The 23,101-nt window shown below is 38.5% G+C and overlaps 1 protein-coding gene across 2 annotated transcripts in view; it reads left to right on the forward strand.

Annotated features, from left to right (window-relative positions):
* Positions 1-23,101, forward strand: part of ARHGAP8 (Rho GTPase activating protein 8) — a 110,811-nt gene that overhangs the window by 19,433 nt on the left and 68,277 nt on the right. For both annotated transcript variants that reach the window (XM_049822592.1, XM_049822591.1), the window contains exons 2-4: positions 4,694-4,805; positions 8,019-8,156; positions 20,472-20,559. In XM_049822592.1, coding sequence (XP_049678549.1) covers positions 4,769-4,805; positions 8,019-8,156; positions 20,472-20,559 — 263 coding nt within the window. In that variant the 5' untranslated portion in view covers positions 4,694-4,768. The remainder of the gene's footprint in view (positions 1-4,693; positions 4,806-8,018; positions 8,157-20,471; positions 20,560-23,101) is intronic.

Raw genomic sequence — 23,101 nt, forward strand, 5'->3', positions numbered from 1 at the left:
AAATAAGAGGCCCAAAGAACCACAGCCCTGCGTGCTCTCACTGGCAGTCCTGGTGTCTCCTTGCTATGCATGGTGTAGCTGATTTTCACCAACATATTGCCAACAAAGAATGGTAGGTCAATAAAGAATATGAAAATAAATGATGTCAAATGCCTGAAAGCAGCTGCTAATGACAAATATGGACTTTGGTTTTGGTAGGCATTGTGTAGGAAATACACTGAGGAAAAATACTATTTAGTGCAGACGACCTATAGGAAGAAAAGGAGGATGTTTTGAATACACTTTTCATGACTACATTATACACTCAGCTCATGTGTTGCTGTGTTTATAAATTCCATAGCAAAGTTCCTGCAGTATTATAAATAATAAAATAATCTTCCGAAACCACTTTACCTGTTTTTGTAGATGATACCCCTTAGCAAATAACTGGGTTTACGCACAATTCTCATCCTATCAAAATGTAAATTGCAGACTGATGTTACACAGTGAGCTGTGTCACACCTTTTAAAAGCAACAAAGAATATCAGTGGAAGGCAAGAACATCAGGAAAAAAAAAAGAAGAGAAACCACACTATTTAAATTTGAAGAAGAATGTATCTGACAGCTGAGTGAACAAAAAGAATAGGCATCAAAGACGTCTGCGCCTTGACAAATGTTGGGAGGAATCCCTTGCCTTTGTTTGGAGTATCCGTAGATGCAAGTTCATTATCAAGCAGTTCTGCGTGCGTGACTGCCTTCATTTTTGATAAAGTAATGCTCTTTTAGGGATGTCACTAAGTAATAACCTTGCCTGTGGAGGCATATAGGATGTGGTATTTTGTAAAATACTTCCAAATTTCTATTATTAATAAAAGGCTTGTAGTTTGGCTCTTTTTGGGGCTTTTTTTACTGCCTTTTTGGTGAGGTGAATTGGGGGAAGGCACTAAATCTGACAGTTTACTAGAAACAGTGATACGTGGCATGGAACGCTATTAAGGAGATTATGTTATCTCCCAGGAACAGAGAATGCTGCGGTCAACGGGAAATCAATTTCCGAGGGTGCTACAGTAAATTTGTCTTGTAACTGGAAACTTTCTAATTGCTGCCCCAAGGGAACAGTAAGCTGAAAACCAGGCAGATGGCTTCTTCCCCATTTCCCTTATTCTTTGATTCCATTTAAATTATTTCTAGCTTCCTAGTAACTTTGTGTGTTAAACGTTTGCAAATGTTTTAACGCTATCATAGTTGCTCTCACTTGTACAGTAACTTTGCTGTTCAAAGCCAGATGTTTTTCAGCAGGTTTTGGGAGAGATTTAAATTCGTCCTCTTTAGATTGAGCCACTACTTATAGCTATAGCATTCTCAATTAGTATGAAGGAGAAATTGGTTTTTTTATTCAATACTATACAGCAGAAGGATTGTATCTTTTTTTTTTTTTTCCCTTCAAATGGGGGCTCATAGAGATGGCTTTTTTCCCTGTTCCATCAGTTCATTGAGACTTTCATTACTCGTGCCATCTGAAAAGCATTCTAGTGTCAAAGATATAGCCTAGTTTTTATGACTTATGATTTTATTTATGATTTATGGTTAAAATTCAATAGGATGGAAAGGCCTCATATAAATAGGTACTTTAGAAGGAAGTTAGAGCACCTTTTCCTCATAAGAGCTTTGGGAAATATTTGGTTGGGATGATGTCTGTGAAGATCAGATACATTGAACGTTGGCTTTCTTTGTTCTGAAAGTTTGGCTGAATGCAGGTGGTAGTCTATGAAAAATATATTGAAAAATGTAACAGAAAGGTAAGTCACAAAGAGCTTATTGTGGTCAAGTTCCAGCTTCAGCAAAGAGCAGAAAGGCCTGCTTGAAATACTCGGTGGAGTTGGAGATTAAGAGGTATGAAAACAAGTGTGAGCTGTAGGTTGAATTTGGAGCCCCTTGAAAATTTCTCAGTATCGTTACATTCCTACAAAATGTAAAGATTTTGTTTAGGAAAAAAAGTTGGGAGGAAATTGTTCAGATAAGATAGAACAAGTCAGCTTTCCATTTTTGCAACTACACTTTGCTTCAGAAATGTTAAATTTTGTTTATTCAAACTAGATACTTATGTACCATTTACTGCTGAGCATCACAGATACACATGATCAGATAATATACAAAGTACTTGCGAGCAAACTATGTCAATTACTAAATCATCTACAATACGTGCTACAATAGTTGCTAAAAAAAGTGTGTTATCACACTAGTTGCTAATTGTTAATTTTAGAAATGCCTACTAAATACCACTCAATAAACAAATTAATTACTAGTTGGAATATCAGTCACCAAAGGTTTTTTTTAATCACAATTTAAGATCAACAATGGAATTATCATTTTTTAATACCATGTGGTGAAATTAACATGAACTGCAATGTATCTGGCTGTCCTGGTTTCGGCTGGGATAGAGTTAATTTTCTTCCTAGTAGCTGGTATAGTGTTATGTTTTGGGTTCAGTATGAGAAGGATGTTGATAACACACTGGTGTTTTCAGTTGTTGCTAAGTCGTGTTTAGACTAAATCAAAGATTTTTCAGCTTTTGATGCCCAGCCAGCAAGAAGGCTGGAGGGGCACAAGAAGTTGGGAGGGGACACAGCCAGGGCAGCTGACCCAAATGGCCAAAGGGGTATTCCAGACCATGGGATGTCATGGCCATTATATAAACTGGGGGGAGCTGGCCTCAGGGGATCGCTGCTCCGGAACTAACTGGGCACCGGTTGGCAGGTGGTGAGCAATTGCATTGTGTACCACTTGTCATTTTTGCGTTATATTTCACTCTTTTTGTTATCTTCTTTTTCATTACTATAATAATAATATTTTTTATTTAAATTATTAAACTGTTCTTAACCCATGAGTTTCACTTGTTTTCAGTTCTCCTCCCCATCCCATGGGGGCGGGGGGAAGAATGAGTAAGTGACTGTGTGGTGCTTAGTTGCTGGCTGGGGTTAAACCACAACACTGGCCCAGAATTGCTTTCATTTTTTTAAGGAAATTGTTGCTTAGTGAGAAATTGCATAATTTTATCTTTTGAACTTCATGGGACTTTTCCCTGTGTATGTGCTTTTAAGTTGAGAGTTTCCTGTAAATGGATATCATTATTTTCAACAAGAAATAAATAAGGTTGTTAGAAAATAGTTGGTAAGAGTTGGAAAATCTTCAAAGTCATAGAACCATGTTCATATTTTATCTGCAGTGCAGCAAGCTATGGAAATGCATGATTGCCTTTGGTGATAATGACTATTATATTCGTATCAGATTTGTGAAATGTTTTGAAAAATTATGGAAAACCTTCATTAGCCATCAGAAGCTCTTTGAAATATTATGGTTAGCAGGTACTTGTTTTACTGTAGTACTTGGAAGCTGTAGTCATACACTAGGATGCAAATTTGTTTTGCCTCCGTAAACTGAAACCCAAAGGATAGACTTTGCATTAGCTGGTTAGAGGCCAGCTCTGGTTCACACACGTAGTACCTGTGGTCGCTTTAATGACTAATACCTCCTCAGGAAAACAAGTAAACATATGCTTATAAATAAACAGATGTTTACTTGCTTTGTTGATGTACATTTTCTTTTTAGAAAATTACTTCTATATCTCTCCTCTGGTTAAAAAAAGGAAAGGATGGTATCTAGCTTTCAGATTTGTGGGTCTGGAATAAACCTACTTAAGCTTTTGGAATGTGCAGGGTGGGCTGCAGCAAGCAGGCAAACTGTCTGGTCTTTTCTTGGTCCAAAATAATTTCTCAGTTTCAGTGCTTTGAAGGAGCAATACAAAAGGTAACCTCTTGGCAGAGAAGAAAATGCTTGTGTACATCTTTTTTTCAACAAGCAAGCCATGAATTTGCCTGTTCTCTTTTTATTTAATGTGTTTAGATAAAACCAAACTGGTATAAAACAAGGGTTTTAAATTAAATTAAAAGGAGAGTGTAAAAGCTCAATTTCTTTCTCACCTCCACACCTGAGTCTGGATTTTTAATTTAAGGGAAGTACTTATTTTGCTTTTTGGAGCAGCTGCCTGGGGAAACAGATCATCTAAATTGTATTCTTTGCTCCTGATGCTCACTTTGGGTGTGTTACTTAGTATTCTGTTTACAAAGCACTCTGCAGAGCGTTTGACAAAAAGCAGTGATTGCACACAGGAACTGCTGGTTTTTCAGTTTTTTATACGTTAATGCTCACTTGAAATTTTCATGAAGCTCTTTCATGTGAAATGTGAGGTATAGAACGTTTCCTGTAATAAAACTTACAACTGCTATAGAATAAGTGACTTTGGTTTAAGGGTATAGAGTATATACATCTTCTTCATCAGAGAAATAAAATTAAGAAAAAATTAAGTTGTTTCCAGAAGTGACTTAATCTGCAATTCTGACGTTTATCATTAAAAATGTGTAATATGTAAGTGTTTTGAAGAACACCACCCCACCTCCCACCCCGAAATAAAAACAGGTCAATTTGTTGAAAGTCTTGCTATTATACATAGCTTTTCTTTTTTTGGACTGCTGTTCTAAAATACTTTTATAATACTCTATATTGTAAGAAAATGGTGGCCAAATGCCAATGAGCTGGTTCCTCAACAATAATTGGGCAGTAGGATTTCTGGGGTGTTCTTCTATTTTCTTTTTATATCTGTATAGTGGGTAAAAATATGCCACATGATGACAGCTACTTTTCTTTATTTTTGTAGGGTTGACCCAAGGACCATTTCATCCTGCAACAATCATTTAGCAAGATCTGCACAGACTTGTTCCGAAGGAGAAACATGTCTGAGATTGACTATGAGAAGTTAGCTGAAATAGGTAAATATTTTTTGTTATACTTCAAATGGCATCTGTGTAGAGTTACAGGTTATTTAATAGAGCATCTTCTGTAAGTGAGAGGCTTCACCAACATTCTGTAATACTTCTTGGAGCAATCCAATATGAGTTACAGCCACTGTACTGATGTGTACACTATTAAAGCCATTAGGGTTGAAGGTTAGTTTAATACATGCAGCTTTTATGAGTTATTGGTAGATGTTCCTAGTGCAATTCTAGGCTATTGGAATATCACCATCATCACATATTGTGGCACAAATGGGAGTCATTACTCCAAACAGACAAGTATTGAATGAGCACAGAGATTGCTGTATTGCATGTTATCTCCAAAGATGTTAGTTGAGCTGAGCAATATGACCATGGCATTAGGGGCGTCATCATTTTGAAACATCAGTGTTATTGAGTTTTTGAGGATGTTAGGCTGAACCTCAGAGCAAGAGTCTTCCAGATTTTTTTTTTTCCTCTTCCCTCAGCCTCCCTTTCCCTGTCCCTCACCTTAGCTCTGATTTCCCCACATCATGACTTTCAGAGGCAGCTGGCATTTGTACTCCTAGGGCCTGATTCAAAATCCATTGAAAGCAATTTTCCCCTCAGCCTTGGCAAATGCTGCATCAGGCCCCTCGTGTTGTCTCCCAGCCTCGGTTAAACAGCAATAACAGTGTGAATAGTAACAGATGATAAACTACTAAAAATAGTAACAGGGAAATAAACTCCTCTATCATTTGCAGGAGAAAAATGGAGCTGAGGTCTCCCTCAGTTTGGAACAATGAATCTTCTTTATTTGTGTTTATTATGAAACACCTCTTTGAGCTCCTGTCCTCTTGTTCACACATTAAAAAAAAAACAAAAACAACAAAAAAAACCCCAAAACCCAAACTCAGAAAAGGAGAACTATATACAAAGAATTCTCTTATTAGATTAGGGTTAACCAGCTTTTCAGTAGATATGATTCTTTAGTCCCTGTGAATAAGTGCAGGACAAATGGGCATGCGTATTTACTTTGCTTCTCTAGTTCTTCTGCACATCTCAAAACCAGATAGCTTGATACCTATAGTTTGTTACAAATTCTTACCCTTGCTTTTAGAAATGTCTATTTCTATGCAAAGTACAAAATAATTTTTTACAGGAGTTAGCCTCTGCCTCTCTGTACCAAAGGCTGTAGTTAACGTATTGGTTGTCTCTGTTGTATTTAACCTGAATATACATTTCACTTTTAATAAAGCCTGTTAAGTTTCAGTGGATTGTGGTAGATGGCTCACATCCCCACAGACTAGCATTTTCTATTTCTTTTTCTTTCTCCCCTTTGCAACTTTTTGTTACTTTAGGTGGTTACAGTGCTCAGACATGAAAAAAGAGCCCTAATAAACAAAACAGTCTTTTCCTTGTTCTAACATAACTTAAATATTTAAAAAAGGAAAAAATTGTGAAATTCATATGCTATATTATGTTTGTATTATTCTTCCCAGCTCTTGGGACAAAATCATTCTTTAAAGTGAAAGAATACTTTTCCAGTGAAGGTTAGTGTAACTTTTTATATATGATACACTTTTAAAGGGTAGAAAAATACACGTTTTTGAGATAATAATAATTTAAACTTTTTTATGTGTATGAAGAGGACTCTAATGGTGTATTTCTAAAGGCAGATTATTTTTTTTCCTATAGGACTGCGATTTATTTTCTGAGGAGCCTTTAACATAAATTCAGACATAAAGAAATGTAAAACTAGTACATGTGTTCCTGACTCTTCTTTGTCTTTGAGAAGCACAGCCACTAGTGGCATTTTTCATCCTTGTGAAATGCATTTTTGGTACAAATCATGTTAAAAATAAAAATGAGACAATAAAGCTTTCACGTGACTGTTTATAGGATAGAAAGACACTGAGAAACTGTGAGTAGAAAGCATTTTGAAATATTTCGTAAGAGTTTTTGTCTAGGACTTATTAGCTACTGGCACATAAATCTGGCTGAAATCAATACCTAATATATTCTCTCTGCCCAAGTTTCTTGCGTGGTGGTCAAGGCATATGAAATATGCAGATGCTCAGAAGGCAAAATATTCTTGAAGTACTTTTTAAAGCGGCACTAATAATGTTATAGATAGAACTGTTAATTCTGCCTTATTAAAACTTGCATGATAACAAGAGATAGATGAGGTACAGGGATGGTGCACCTTATCAGAACATTAATTTTTATCTTCACCTGTGCCTTTTCTTCTCTTAAGCCACCAAGACACTTGTGTGTTAGTGTGTCAATTTAATGTTATTCCTATCAGTTTCTAGAAAACATTCATCTGAATAGTGTAGAGGCATTAGTGACAGAAATTATCCCAGAATCTGTGTTCATTTGGATACATACTTAGGATCATCTCTTTTTGAACCTTACAACAGTTTGGAAAAAAATTGGAAAAAAACAAAACGAAAAAAACCTTGAACAAGATCAACTGACCTTGCGTTGCTTATTTCAGTACAGAGTAGATTTTAATTGTAGGATCTAGTCCAGAATCTACTGAAGTTGGGGGAAGGATGCCCATTGATTTTACTGGGCTTTTGAGCAGACTTTTACACCTTTGCTTGCCCTCTAGCTGGAGTATATGCTGGATGGACATCTGTCTGCCTTGTCTATTGCAGGTTCAGAAGTTTAATGGATTTCAAAGAAACAGTGGATTTCAGGGGAGGTGAGATGGAGATTTGTTTGCAATTTGCTACCTTTATGCAAAGTAATAAGTCCGTTCTCAGAGGGCATTCACACAGGGTGGTAATGTGGCGTAGCTGTCAACACACACGTTAGCATACTGAAACTTTGACTTCTCCATTTGGGCAACCTTGAAATTAAAGGCAAGAAGTCATAGATGAATACAAGCAGCAGATTGTGGGAGTGTAGAAAATGATGAGACAACACCTGCAGTAGTGAATAGCAAGATCACAGCATGCCAGCTGTCCAGTCATTGTCGAGATTTTTGTGAGCATCACAGTAGATATTAATCTTAAGGAAAACATGAAGGTAGCTTTGAAGGGTTGCTTTTCCCACACATGAGAAAGGGTAAAGAACAAGAAACTGATTTGAAACTGCAACAAATAGCGATAAAGGCCTGTGTTTTTGTCAAACTGAGCTGAAATTCAACCCTTCAATAATGTATCGGAGGCAAAAGTTTTTCTCTGTTCATTAGCACTTAAGTGTTCTTTCTTGCTCCTTTAGAACTGCAGAAGGATGAAGTGGAAGATACACAGTCAGAACAGGAAGAAACATTTATGCCTCCACCACTTGAGGATCCTGAGCTAAATATCAATCACCCCTACTATGATGTTGCAAGACATGGCATCATCCAGTTAGCAGGTAAGTTTGGAAAATACTATGGCTTTATGTTATTAAACCCCTTACCACATTTTTCTTACTGTACTCCTCAAGGTGATGCATAGGAATCATGTTGATGCTTTCAGCCTTCATCAGCTGAATAGTAATAGGTAAACTCAGTGCTTTTCTACGGATGAGTTGCGAGTCAAATATTTGAGCTTAATCTTGCTTTAAAATATAACTATAGCAATATATTATAATCTAAGGCCTAACTGTGGCTGTAACAGATCTGTACTTTATTTGTGATAAGCTGTTTTGTTTTCTGAATAACCTGAAGTGTTGTGTAGCCACATGTAATCATTTTTCTAGTCCTCCCTAGAAAAGGTGTGCAACTGAAGAGATACGGGTTACTATATAAAAACTAACAAAAAGTGGAAAGGAAACTGTTGACATAAATGTTAACTGCATTTATCACCTGACTTTCTGCTGTGACATGGAAGAGAAGCTATGGGTACATAGAATATTTGAATATTGGATCATTTAATGTTTATGGTTATTTTTAAAACATTCTGGCAACATATAAGACATGCAGGCATATTTATAGAATCATAGAATCGTTTAGGTTGGAAAAGACCTTTAAGATCATCAAGTCCAACTATACACCTAGCACTGCCAAGTCCACCACTAAACCATGTCCCCAAGTGCCGCGTCCACAGGTCTTTTAAATACCTTCAGGGATGGTGACTCAACCACTTCCCTGGGCAGCCTGTTCCAATGCTTGACAGCCCTTTTGGTGAAGAAATTTTTCCTGATATGCAATCTAAACCTCCCCTGGCACAACTTGAGGGCATTTCCTCTTGTCCTATCACTTCTTACTTGGGAGAAGAGACTGACACCCACCTCGCTACAACCTCCTTTCAGGTAGTTGTAGAGAGCAATAAGGTCTCCCCTGAGCCTCCTTTTCTCCAGCCTAAACAACCCAAGTTCCCTCAGCTGCTCCTTATTAGACTTGTGTTCTAGATCCTTCACTGGCTTCATTGCCCTTCTTTGGACACGCTCCAGTGCCTCAAGGTCTGTCTTGTAGTGAGGAGCCCAAAACTGAACACATTATTCGAGGTGTAGCCTCACCAGTACAGGGGTACAATCATTTCCCTAGTCCTGCCGCCACACCATTTCTGATACAGGCCAGGATGTTGTAGCCTTCTTGGCTACCTGGGCACACTGCCAGCTCATATTCAGCTGGCTGTTGACCAACACCCCCAGGTCCTTTTCCACCGAGCAGCTTTCCAGCCACTCTTCCCCAAGCCTGTAGCGTTGCGTGGGGTTGTTGTGCCCCAAGTGCGGGACCCAGCACTGAGCCTTGCTGAACCTCATACAGTTGGCGTTGGCCCATTGATCCAGCCTGTCCAGATGCCTCTGTAGAACCTTCCTACCCTCAAGCATATTTATGATATAAAAGCAGCTCTTTAAAATATGCATCACATATTTTTTTTTCCTTTTGGCTTATTTTTGGCATCAATGTGCTTGTTAAAATAGCATTAATAATCACAATACTAAACTAAAGAAATGTATACAATAAGAAACAAATAGTGGTATTTAACACTGCTCATCCTACTGAAGTCTAAGATTATGTTGTATTGTGCACACTTTTTGTACCTCATGCTTTAGTGAGCCTAGATTATGATTTTTCAGGAAAATTATGAACTCGGGTTATACATAGGTACCTTCCTGAATTTGAGCCATAAACAGGATGTCATCCAGGTGAATATCAACTTCAGTAAAACCAGTCCTCTAGTAAGGAGGACTGACTAGGGCAGTGAAATCTGTGGTAATTTCACTTCTGTGAAATTATAGTGGGAGGAGAATTTTACCCATAGTAACTTCTCTTCTTGAAGCTGGTTATACACAGGATAATAACTACCTTTTACCTTCTTTGAAACTAACCCCCAAACATAAGACTCAAATCCATAAACAAGGGAATAACAGATTCACATTCTTGTGATTCAAAAGCTACTGCCTGCTAACCCACTAGGATGTTTCTCACTTAAGCACCAGTTTTGGGATGGGGGAAATACCAAGATATAAACATTATTAATGAAACCATTGAAATCAAACTGACAAAGTGTGAAATAGATGTGTTAACATGCACACTGGATACACCAGGGTCACTATAACTGTCCACCTAAGAACCTCTTCCATCTGCTGTGTTAGGCAGTGCTACATGATAATGCCCTAAAAGAGATCTTCAAGTCGTTTTGTCCTGCTGGTATATTCAACGTGAAATTAGGATGGGCCATGTACTTACTGCTACAACTTAAATTATGAACAAATATTTAGTAAATGTTTGCTGCTGCTCCTTGTTCTTTGTTCACTTAAAGCTGCTCTGGAAGTCCTAAGAACTTGGTATTTGTCTGTTTTAGCTGGTGTTAATTCTAAAGGGTCCTTGTGTGTTTATTTTCCATGGAGGAACCATCGTTATTTTTGCAGCTATGTGCAGAGCTGCCGGGTGATGAGCTGAACCCCCCAAGTCTGTGCTTAGACAAAGCTCCTCTTCTCCATCCCTCCAGGCTGGAGGAAAAGGGGACAAGTTGGCAATCTTCGTAAGCTCTTATTGACTTACCAATAAGATGTTCCCTACTGATTTGAAAAAAAAATTAAAAAAAAAAATAAAAATTTACTTACTACCAAGGCAAACAAAAACCGTAACTTTCTTAGTCTCAGAAGGACTTTGTTGTTTGACTTGGAAGAGTTAAATGGTGGGGGAACTCCAAAAAGGGGAAACTTTTGGAATGAGAAGATGAAATATACTGGAACATCTCCTTTAAAAAATTCATGCTTTTATTGCTTGTGATAGAGAGAACACATGGTGGGGACAGAATGATAACCAGCCTGCCCTTTCCTGAGCTGTCCTGCCTGGCTTCATCTTATGCATATGCCTTATTTCTATGTTAGAGAATGGGAATGTGCCTCAGTATAGTAGAGTGAAAGCCACAGGTTTTTTTTTAAAGGAACCTACCTGTAGCTTCCATAGGTTCATCTTGGAACTTGCTCCATATCAGTGTTTGCTTAGAATAAAGTCCAAACACTAGGTATACTCCTGGTTTAAATTCACCGGAGCAAATGGAAGTATTCACAAGATGAATCTTGGCTGAAATGTTGGATTATCTCTGATGATTTTGTCCTTATATGTTGGGTTTGTGTGGCAAGGTTTTGGTAGAGGGAGGGCTACAGGGGTGGCTTCTGTGAGAAGCTGCTAGAAGCTTCCCCCATGTCCGACAGAGCCAATGCCAGCCGGCTCCAAGATGGACCTGCAGCTGGCCAAGGCTGAGCCCATCAGTGATGGTGGTAGTGCCTCTGGGAGAACAGAGTTAAGAAGGGGGAAAGGCTGCTGTGGCACAGAAACTGCAGCTGGAGAGAGGAGTGAGAACATGTGAGAGAAACAGCCCTGCAGACCCCCAGGTCAGTGAGGAAGGAGGGGGAGGAGATGCTCCAGGCACCGGAGCAGAGATTCCCCTGCAGCCCGTGGTAGTGAAGACCCTGGTGAGGCAGGCTGTCCCTCTGCAGCCCAGGCAGGTCCACGGTGGAGCAGATCTCTACCTGCAGCCCAGGGAGGACCCCACGCTGGAGCAGATGGATGCCCGAAGGAGGCTGTGACCCCATGGGAAGCCCACGCTGGAGCAGGCTCCTGGCAGGACCTGTGGCCTGATGGAGAGAGGAGCCCACGCTGGAGCAGGTTTTCTGGCAGGACTTGTGACCCCATGGGGGACCCACGCTGGAGCAGTCTGTGCCTGAAAGACTGCAGCCCGTGGGAGGGACCCATGTTGGAGAAGTTTGTGGAGGACTGTCTCCAGTGGGAGGGACCCCACGCTGGAGCAGAGGAAGAGTGAGGAGTCCTGCCCATGAAGAGGAAGGAGCGGCAGAGACAATGTATGATGAACTGACCCCAACCCCCATTCCCCATCCCCCTGTGCCGCTCCAGGGACTAGGTAGAGAAAATCAGGAGTGAGGTTGAGCCCAGGAAGAAGGGAGGGGTGGGAGGAAGGTGTTTTAAGATTTGGTTTTATTTCTCATTACCTTACTCTGATTGAATTGGTAGTAAATTAAATTAATTTTTCCCAAGTCAAGTCTGTTTTGCCTGTGACAGTAATTGTTCAGTGATGTCTCTCTGTCCTTATCTCGACCCACGAGCCTTTTGTTATATTTTCTCTCCTCTGTCCCGCTGAGGAGGGCAGTGATAGAGCAGCTTTGGGGGGCACCTGATGTCCAGCCAGGGTCAACCCACCACACCTTAATACTGCACTCTTTTGTAGGGGGAAAAAGTCCTCTAGCTATTGTTTGAGCTCAGAAAGGAGTGACTTTAGCTGCCATTTCAGTCAGAAATATATGATGGGGTTTTGCAAGTCTGCTGGACAATTTAAATGCAAAGCACAAGCCAGGAGCTGTGCTTCAGATGGCAGTCTGCACCCTCTAAAGCAGCTCTGATGGTGGGACGTAAGAGGAGAAGGTGGAGGTGTGCATATGAATGCAGAGCACAGGGAAGGTGAAATATGATCCAAAGACATGCTTCACCTCCAGTGTTAACTGGCATGGAGTCAGGTTTGAATGTTTTCTGGGTTTAGATTCAAGTGAGGAAAGGATGAGCTCTTCAGATCTCCTTCCCATCTTGGAAGAGACCAGTCTCCTTTAAAACAAATAATTTTTATATGATTGGTACCTAGTTTGTAATGGTTTTAATATCTTTGAATAAAACAAATTATATTTTCAGTGTTTGGAATGGCTGTATTAAAGCAATTCTAAAAGCAATTCCTTCAGTTTTAAGTCTGTTATTGAAAAACAATGAGATGTATTGTTTCAAGTGATTGAAGAAAAAGAATTTAGCTGAAAATATTTGCAGTAATTTATCCATCTCTTACAATGATCTAGTTTCAACAGTTAATTTAAAAAAAATATCTAAAATTCCTTCTTGCTTCTGACAAATTAAAATGACTTATACCTGCTTTACATAACAATAGCTTTCACTATATGCAAAGGAGATTTTTTGAGCTGTATTCATACAGTGTGAAAATACAATTAATTAAGAAAAGAGGACATTTTTAAAAAGATGTAAGCTTTAATAATTGTTTATTAATTACAGACCGGTTATGTCACAAATACCAGTGTGCAGCTGACTACCCTAAGCATATGTTAATGCAACAGTGCTTCAGTGCTGGGTGTTTTTATTTCTATTTTGAAGGAGAAATGTCAATCTGTTGCCTAAAAAGAAACTCAAGATTATTTTTCTTTGTGGAAAAAGGAACATATAAGCATATATGAGGCGTCAAGCTTCCTTATTTTCTATAGTTTGCTTCCATAATATGATCGCTGACCACTTTTTGCAGTACCTTTTTTCTGAGTATGTGCTCATTTAGTAGGACTCTGTCTCTGATGCTTGTGTTTTCATTACTTGCCAGTGACATCCTTTTATGTGTTAGACAAAACTTTTTAATGGAATCAAAGTCCATCATCGTTTTAAATCTATATTTCCCTTCTTAGCCTGTTATTGCTTTTCTAGTTATATTTAAAGATTTCAGGTACCCAGCCTGGGTCTTTGTAGAGACTGTCCATATTTTTCTTCAAGATCCAGTTGATTTCATGCCCCTTTCTGATATTGAACCAGTGCATTAGAAACTGATTAGAATAGTATTATGTAGATCAGACTGTGAAAGGTAAAGTTGTAATTTAGTTTTTGTAACATGCAAGGAAAAACTGTAGCGAATTACCTAATAAGGCTAAGACACAAGTCCTGATAATTTTCAGTTCATCTCAGTGACAGCTTTTCTACTTCTTGCAATACCTTCAGGAGCAGATCTGTGGTCTGTAAATTGCAGGCCCACAGGAAAGAACTGGGTTTAAAGATTATTTTTTTTTTCTTAAAAGATTTACTTTTGTTAATTTTTTTATTTCCATGGGGTGTTCATGAAATCAGTATCTCTGATGTTATTTCATGACTACCCTTTTGGGGAAAACAACAAATCAACTGAAGAGACGCAAGACTTGGGCACTTTTCAAGAAGGAAGCTGAGGGCTCTGGTTCGTAACCTATTTGCAGCCCAAGCAGATTGTAATGTGGGCTTTGCACATTACAAAGCATGTCCTAACCATCTGGGTGTCATGTTTTTCTCTCAATTGCTATGAGAGGAGCTCCAAAATAAAGGTTGATATCAATGAAAAGTATTTCCTGCTCTAGTGAAGAGGAAATTTGCCTGAGTGATAGAAACACGGGTTCAAATCCTTTAGGCAGGAATTGAACTTGGATTTTCCAAATTCTGCACCAGTTTTCCTCTTGCTTCTTTCTCCAACTATTTTCTTCTCAGAATGTGGAAGGAAATAAATCCTTACTTACCACATTCCTTGCTTTGAACATCAGACTGTAAGTTATAGTGTCTTTTTTAAAGACACAGCTGAGTTAATGGTATAAAAATATATGGACATGCTTTCTTGTTGAACCTGAGAAAATATAACAGGTCTGCTTTAAACGTCACTTAGTAGAGCAACAGGCTTGCTAAGATAAATGATGGCTCAAAGTGCCAAATTCAAATGTGAATGTGTACTCAATGTTAGGTTTGGGTATCCTGACAATATACCATAAGTCACTCTATACCCAAATATAGCTTATTAAAAAGAAAAGCCTGGCATTATTTCCCCTTTACCAAGTAAATGTAAATTATATTCGCTTTCTGTTTGACTATTCTGCTGTTTCTTTGCTTTCCTTAAATTTTCTTTTATGCTTCCTGTGAAACACCAAAATACTTAGTTTTGCATCACTGAAAGCAGTTTTGATTTTCAGTGCTCCTTTTAAGACTAGAGCATTGTTCTAGTCCAGTGAGTCAGTCAGATAGAACTGTACTGACATTAGAGAGGTTAGCTTCAGTATTGGCTTTAACTCAACCTTATTTCAACTTATTTTACATACTTTAAGAGGAACACAGATGAGATGTACATAATTAATTATATCAAAAAGCAAGCTGTCCCTTTGCTTTCAGCTGATACAAAAAAAAAAAAGTGCTATGGCAAAGTATTTTTCTTAGACAAAATTTAAAAGAAAAATTGATCAGGGAGGAATCTGTGATGGGCAGTCTTTGCTTTCTGAGGGTAATGAATAAGGTCACTGATGTAGGAAATCTCCTGAACATTCACTTATAGTCATTCCTATTTAGAAAGACACCTGAGCATGTAATTGATTTTAATTGCACTTTTAGCACTTTCCGGAATTAGCCAGGTGCAGCGCAGGTGCAATCCTCTCACAGAAAGTTGGTTTCTAAATAAACAGGTGGATGTGAGTAGAATCCAGAGGAATGAATGCAAAAAGGGAACTTTGTGAAATCAAAACAAGGTGACTCTCAGAATTTAGAGTTGGTGTCATTCTTTGCATTTCCTTGGTGGATCTGGTCTCTATCCCAAAGGATGAACACTCCAATGGGTATTTTAATACTTCATCTTTAAGCTGGCTAATATCTGTTGTAATATATTTTCATATGACCGGCTGAGGTGTTCAATGCCAGGAGAAAGAGGACTCGAATCTCTACAGCTAAAGGTATAAGCTTCTGCTAATGTTGAGACTCAGCTGTGTTCTTTGCTGTGTATTTCTTAACTGACAAAGTTTGCCATTGTGGATGGGCAGAGTTCCATGGTGGATTAGTTGTGGATGTATTTACTGTCCATTACTCAGCCTAGGCAAAACACAGACGTTTCATAATGGCTTGAGACCCCTGTATTTTCCTTAGTTGTGGAGTATAGAAGGAGGCTTGAAAGCACAGTTTATCTCGCCATTTAACATAATGTAATTGAAGTTTAGGCTCATTTTCTCTAGTATAAATTCTATTCATGAAACAAATATGTGAGCAAGTGTTTTCACTGGTGTGGCAAGTTCCCTGGATTTTGACCCTGCTTCTATTCCCGTTGAAACCAATGGCAAAGCTTCTGTTGACTTGAGGATCTTGCTTTGCTGTAATGTGATAATGACAAGCTTCAGTGAAGTAAAATGATATTTCACTTTTCACTTATAAAATAGTAATGTTTAGTATCATCAGAACGAAAGCTCTTAAAAAGTCGTGCTAAAACTACAGCATCCAAAAGATCTCATTTGCAAATCGGAATGAGCTGTATCATTAGAAAAAAACCTTTTCATTTGCAAGAAGCAGTTAGGAAGTGCTGTGCTATCCAAATTCTTAATTAAAAAGTAGAACAATCCCCTTTCCCACTTGCCCTTCCCGTGTCTTACTGTAACTTTTTTCCCCTACTGCAGAGTCTGATATCAAAAGCGATGTATGATTCGTGTCTGTTTCAGTGAAATCCAGATGAATGAAACCCCAGCAGCCAGCTTGTATTTTGAAGTGCATAAATGTTATTCGGGACAGCATGCTCTACACATCCCTCTTTACTCACCGAGGACAGAGGAGGAGGCTGGCATTGCTGTGCGGCGCTCCCAGGGGTGGCTCTGCAGCCAGCACAGCTGATAATCCTGAGGCTGCCCAGTAATACGTCTGCGTGATAACAAGTGCCTCGTTCAAAGGCAGGAGCCTCCTACCCATGGGCGAGAGAAGGCTATCAGACCTTTTTGTGCACAAAAGTGACTTTTAAAAAGGCATAGGTAGGTAGCTGGAGGAGTGTGAGTACCCAAGCAGTTAAGGCACTCGGTGTTTGGGAATGTCTCCTGAACATCTGGAGCTCAGAACCAGTCCAGAAAGATAAGGGGAGGAGCACATTTTCCAGGGAGGGTAGAACAGGTTATCAGCTTTCATCTGAAAGTGTTCGGTGACATTAGCCTATGAAACAAAGTAGCTTAATATAAAACTACATTTTTGACCTGGAAGCAAAATATGAAGGAGCAAAGCTGATATTGCACTTCTTTTTTGCTTTGTCCTCTGTAGAAACTGAGACATCTTTCAGTTCTGTCTTAAGTCCAAGTAGTAGGAAAATACAGGTTTCGCGGGATAAAAATAGACTCTATGCTGATTTAAAATCCAGTTACGCTCTCCTTTGAATGTGAAGATAACTGCTATTCCTTACCTTACCCTTCAAACTGCACTTTCACATGTTTGGGTAAAAATTAAATCCTCAAGGTCATGGGATTCAAACTGTTGGACTGGCAAGCAAATGCTGTAGTAAATGTGATGGGCATTTCCCAGGGTGCTCAGTCACAGCCCTTCTGGTGGAGGGCAAGGAAAGCCTGCTTCTGTTTTGATCAGCACTTCATATGTTAAAATTTGATGTTGTTCAAAACATTATTGATGCCTATGGAGAAAGAACAGCCTTTTTCCTTTCATTAGCTGTCATCACCAATGGGAAGCTGGCACTGCTTTATGAAGTTTTTAATGGAGTTGAGGTTCCCAGCCATCTTTTCTGGTTTGCTCTTGTTGCCTGTGTGGCACTGTGGGGTGGGAGAATGAGGTGCTCTGCTGGTAATTTTGAGAAAGTTTCTCTGCCTCAGTTTTCCCATTATCGAAACCAGGCAATTATGTTTGTGTATGTTCTAAGTGTATCTGCAGTCTTTTATAAAGCTGGTTATTTTCCTGCCTTTTAATTCAAGCAGTCAAATGTGACCACCAGTAACAATTAGTGACTCATTTAGTAATTTAACTGGAAACCTTTCTTAGATTTATTTTGCTCATAAAAATGATTGTCTCTAACAAATAAAATATTCTACAGTGCATTGTAACAGCAATTTTTTCACAAACAAGTCGTGATTTAGAGAACAATCTTTTATTAATGTTTTAATTTAATTTTAGTACATCATTCATATTAATGCATGTCACGTAATGCTTTTATAAGTACTCTGAGAATATCAAATAAGACACTTAAAAATAACTTCAGGAAATAAAATTGTGGTCTGTTAAAGAACAATATGCAGACATACTTGAGTGCATATAATTGTAGTGATGTGCATATTCTTTCTTTAGTGGTGCTCGAGTACCTTATTTAACACACAAGTCAGAATTTATTTTTAATGTGGGAAGAGGCACCAGGCCTTGTGGGATGAAAAAACACCTTTGAGAAATATAATAAAAATAAGCAGTCAGCCAAAAAGGAACAGGAATAAAGAACAAGCCAGCAGAAAGAACTGTGTTTTGGAAGTCAAAACTACAGGACTAATGTGCTAATAGCCAAAAGTCAAGCTGAGTTAGATCTTTAAAGGATGTTAAAGCAAATAGCAACAGGTTCTTTGGTTGTATAAATAAAAAGAGACGCGATCTTCTGTGAAATAAGAGTGGGGTGGCCATCAGAGATAATCCAGCTATAGCTGTCAAACTAAATTAATAGTTCATCTTGGTTTTCAGTAAATACAATGATGTTGATATTACTAGGAAACCTTTTTAAGTCCTATATGTGATGTTAATCTGCAATTTATTATCTAACTTTTATCACCTATGTTTAGGAAAGATGCATTCAGATTGGAACAGGATAGAGAATAGATAGGTTGGGGAAGAGATAGATGATCTAACTTGTTTACAAGCAGTAAAATACAGGCTGGGAGGGGATACGATTATTGTCCACAGAGTCCTTTGGGACAGTAAATAGTACTGAAGGAGAAACGCTGCTTCAGCTGAGTGATGTCATTGTCACATAAATTGGGACAGACTTGCTGTGACTTTTAGACTGGAATTGAGAAAGCAGGTTGCTAGTTGTCAAAGCAGTGAGCAGGAGGAGCAAGAAACAGAAAACCCTAACTTTTTTAAGATAGAGCTCAACAAATCAATGGAAGCATTATGTGGTACAGTTCTGGTGATAACACAGGCTTGGAATTGATAATGCAGAAGATGTCTCTCAGTCCACGTTCACACGTGAAAAGTCATTAAACGTTAATCTCGCCTCTTTCCTCCCTTTTCTCCTCCTGCACCTGTAATGGAATGGGTTTAAATAGATGCTGTCCATCATGACCTTTGTAAGCACTATTGAGCACAACTAGGTAGGAACTGGACAAAGCTAATACAGGGTTTTTTCTTAGCGTGGAATCCGTCAGGTGAGGACGGCCACCTCTTCCTGAGTTGAATGAAGGAAAGCATATTACTATCAGTGGTGGGTTTTCATGGAAAACGTGTGTTTGTAAAGCTGGGAGGTATTCTGTTTGTTCAGATCAAGTAATTTGAACCAACTTCAGTAATACAAACTAGAACAGCTTAAAAAGTGGTCTGAAGCTATTCTACCCAGTTTTCACAGAAATGCTCATATGATTTTATTTATTCATTAAGTGACTCTGTTACAGATTTAACATCCCCCATTTTACTTCTTTTTTTTGTTTATTCATTACAGCTACTTACTTAACTAGGGGGGAAAGGGGAACAACAGAATTATAAAGAATATCTAAAACCCCACCAATTCTTAACTTTATTGGACTTCTACTTATATCAAAGCCAAACTTTGATGTTTTAGTAGCAATAGAAGCAAGTATTAAATATCATTATTTTGAACCTTGAAATTAGACCAAGGATGTCTCAAATATGAATTCAGTCTAAACATTTTCTGGGACGATTCTGTATTGCTTTAAAAGGAATGGTATATTTCATGTAGATATATGTTAAAATCTTAACACGTCACAGTCTTCAGTGCTGTTACCTTCAGTATGAGCATGACTCAACCTCTGTGCCTGGCTTTCCAGATAGAGGAATTCAGGTGTGGGGTGGGCATGGCGTGAACACCAACCTTGTCTGTACAGACAGTGTGGGTGAAGCTGTCATGAGTCAGACTAAAGGAACTTAAATGCAGCAATATATGCTTTGTCAGAGGAGCTAAGGGATGGACAGTTAGGGATCTTCAGGTTAGAAAAGCATACCTGTATGCCTTGCTTGTTGTGTTTTAAATGTGATCTCAATGTAGCAGTGCTTCTGGAAAAGAGTGGGTAAGAAAGCCTAAGTTGGTTAAAAAAATCTGGCTTGGGTGTGTGACAAAGCAAATTGCCAAAGTGCTTGTCAGCAGAGTGTATTCTGATAAATTCCAGATATAAAGCATGAAGTTTGAAAACAGGTCACTTCCAAGACTACTAGGTAAAGCAGGCCTGTTTTCTACCACGACTGAATGCTACAGGCGGACTTAAGTGTTCCCTGTCAGGAGCTGAGTACCGCCAACCACCTTATTCAATGACTTTCTCAGTTTAGCTTCATCATTTGCCCAGCAGCTGCTTCATTTCAATGCAGCAGTGGCCACATTGCTTTCTGTAGGCAACATGTGATTTGACAGTGAAGTTTCACAGTATGTTTTGAGTAACGATGGGAAATAGAGGTAGCCCCAAATATCATAAGATACAAGCCATTCCTTCAGACCACTGAAGTCCCATTGCATAAGTAAATGAGCATTGTCTTTACTAACTGTTTTTTTTCACTAGGTGATGACAATTCTGGAAGGAAGGTGATTACCTTCAGTTGCTGCCGTATGCCCCCCTCCCATCAGCTCAATCACACCAGATTGCTGGAGTAAGTTTCTCTCAATCTCCTGTGTGGACTACTTTACATTTTTATATGTGAACTTCTATTAGCTTGGTTCCAGGTGAATGAGCTTTCAGAGAATAGAAGCAGGAGTAAGACAAGGAGTGAAATGAAAAAAGGATGCAAGACCGACTAGTGTTAATATTAAGTGAATGAGATATGGACAAAACTGTAAGAGTTACTTCACCTGTAATCTTGACTAGAAGCAGCAATTCACTGTGTACTGAAATAAACTTATCATCTTGATTTTATTAATGAATTCTGACCATATTTAAAAAAATTGAATTTATGATGAGGACCAATGAAAGAGAAATTCTAGTATTTTAGTGCTCCATACATATGTTCTTGTGAATAGCAGTGTTTGCCTTAATTTGCTGTACTTCATCTCCTAAATCACTCAGCAAGAGCATTATTTAGTTACTTACATCTTAGTGGTTTTCTTCTTTTATAAAAAGATCTGCATTACGTACAGTATATTATGCTTAACATTTTTATATGTGTCTCACTTTGTAATGTTTGGCTTTTTGTGTTAGAAGAGGTTGTGAATATGTAAAAGCACAACATTCTTTATTAACTTGCTGCAGGAAGGTACCAGGACATGTTTCTGCCCTGTAGTTTGTCACTACAAACTCTTCTGCCATGAGAGTCCTCTCCTTCTTAAGCATTTTAAACCTATCTGGAGTTCTTGAACAGCCTCCATTGCCAGAACGTTTGAGCACCTTTCAACCATGAGTATCCACCACCATTGGAAAGCACAGAAGTGCTGTTATCTCAACTTCTCAGAAACAAAAAGGGATTAAGAGACAGGTTACTCAAGAAATGTGTTTGAGACCATCTTGTGTAATTTTTATCCTCTTCACAGCTAGGGTATTTCCACAGCCTTAAGCCAAAGCTTCCTGTGTAGCACAGAGGGAGTGTTAGCACCTAGGAGGAAGAGCCACACCAGTCAGCTCCTCACCTAGAGGAGCTGCTTGCAATGACTAATAGGAGATGCCAAAGAAAGGAGTGTGACAAGTTTGCTACCAGATCGAAGAACCCTTCCTCAGATTTGTGAGGAGCTGCCTTGATGAAACCAGGGTTTCCAGCCCTTAGACTCTTCCAGACTTGAACACTTACATGTTTTCTGAGCCCACATCATCCATGTTTCTGAGTCCACTTAGTCTGAGTCCACATCAAATCCACTTGGGAAGTCTGTGCTAAGAGAGAACTGAGGGCAGGTGTCTGAATGTGAAGCTAGCAATATAAATATCGAGTGATCTGCTCTTGAGTAGTTAGATATTGAATTCTGAGGAAAAGCTACAGATTGGTAGGTATTTTGTGATTAAATCACTTAGAGAATGGATTCAGTAAAGCTTTTGTGATGTCCCTGCAGTTCTGTTACAGTCAAGTAACTGTTCCAAGGCTGTACAAAAAGACTGGTTATTTTATGCCAACAAAACTCTCCCAGTTTTTTTTAGAAGTACAGGCTTTCTGGATGCAATGTGCCAAGGAATTTACGTGCTGTAAAATAAAACATGTGGCACTCTGTACATAAGAATATCTGTTTAGAAATATTTTAATTTCAAACTTTTTAAAAAAAGTCTTGAATGACTGTTACTACTACTTCTTCTATTAAAATACCATTAATACATAAGTCGGGGATCAAAACAGCATTACATTAATTGCAGTGGCAGTCCTTGTCCAAGGCTATTCACAGTCTAAGATTTACAGTATGCTGAGAGAATAAGTAGATGAATGAGACTGTGGGAGTACAGTGTAAGAGTGAAGTTATGGGCTTTTGCATGCAGAGGTGGATAGTCGAAGTGGCCTTGATACTTGCAGATAGCCACAGCCTAATAAATGGCACATGGAACTATCTATTTTATTGAATGAAAATTGCTTACATACAATTAAGAGCAATAGCTGGGGCTCTGTCGCAGAATAATAAGATAGCATTGAGAATGACATGAGAAAGTTGAAATCTGACACAGCAAGACATGAGGCCAGATTATACTCCTCCATCATTGCTTTATTTGAATCATTGAGCTGTGTAATAGGCCATACAGTGTTCTCAATTGTATGAGAAAGGGAAGAGAAGAGCATCTTAAACTATACCATAAAACAACGAACACACAGAAATCTGCTTATAAAACATGCAGCATTATTTCAAGATGGGATAAGTAGTGTAGTTCTTTAAATTAGTTTTAAGGGAAATGATCTATGAACACAGTCCCCACAATGCAAACAAGGGAAAGGCAAGTATATTCAAGAAAACAATTTACAGTAACAAGTTGTAATTGGCAGTAATTAGGGCTAATGGATTTTTCAAGAATTAGGAAGTTTTAAATCGAGAGGAAAACCCAAGATTTATTGTTTGTTATTTTGAAAAGTCAAAATGGCATTGTTGCTTGGCTAAAAGGAAGGAATTTACAAAGACAAGAAGAAAGCAAAATAAGAGTCACTATCAGTTAAAATGCATCTTTTAAAAAATTTCTTGGAAAACGCAGTCCCACATTGTCTTCATCTTTTAATGATTCATGAGCACCATAAT

Source organism: Accipiter gentilis, chromosome 18, assembly GCF_929443795.1.
Source record: "Accipiter gentilis chromosome 18, bAccGen1.1, whole genome shotgun sequence".
Lineage (NCBI taxonomy): Eukaryota > Metazoa > Chordata > Aves > Accipitriformes > Accipitridae > Astur > Astur gentilis.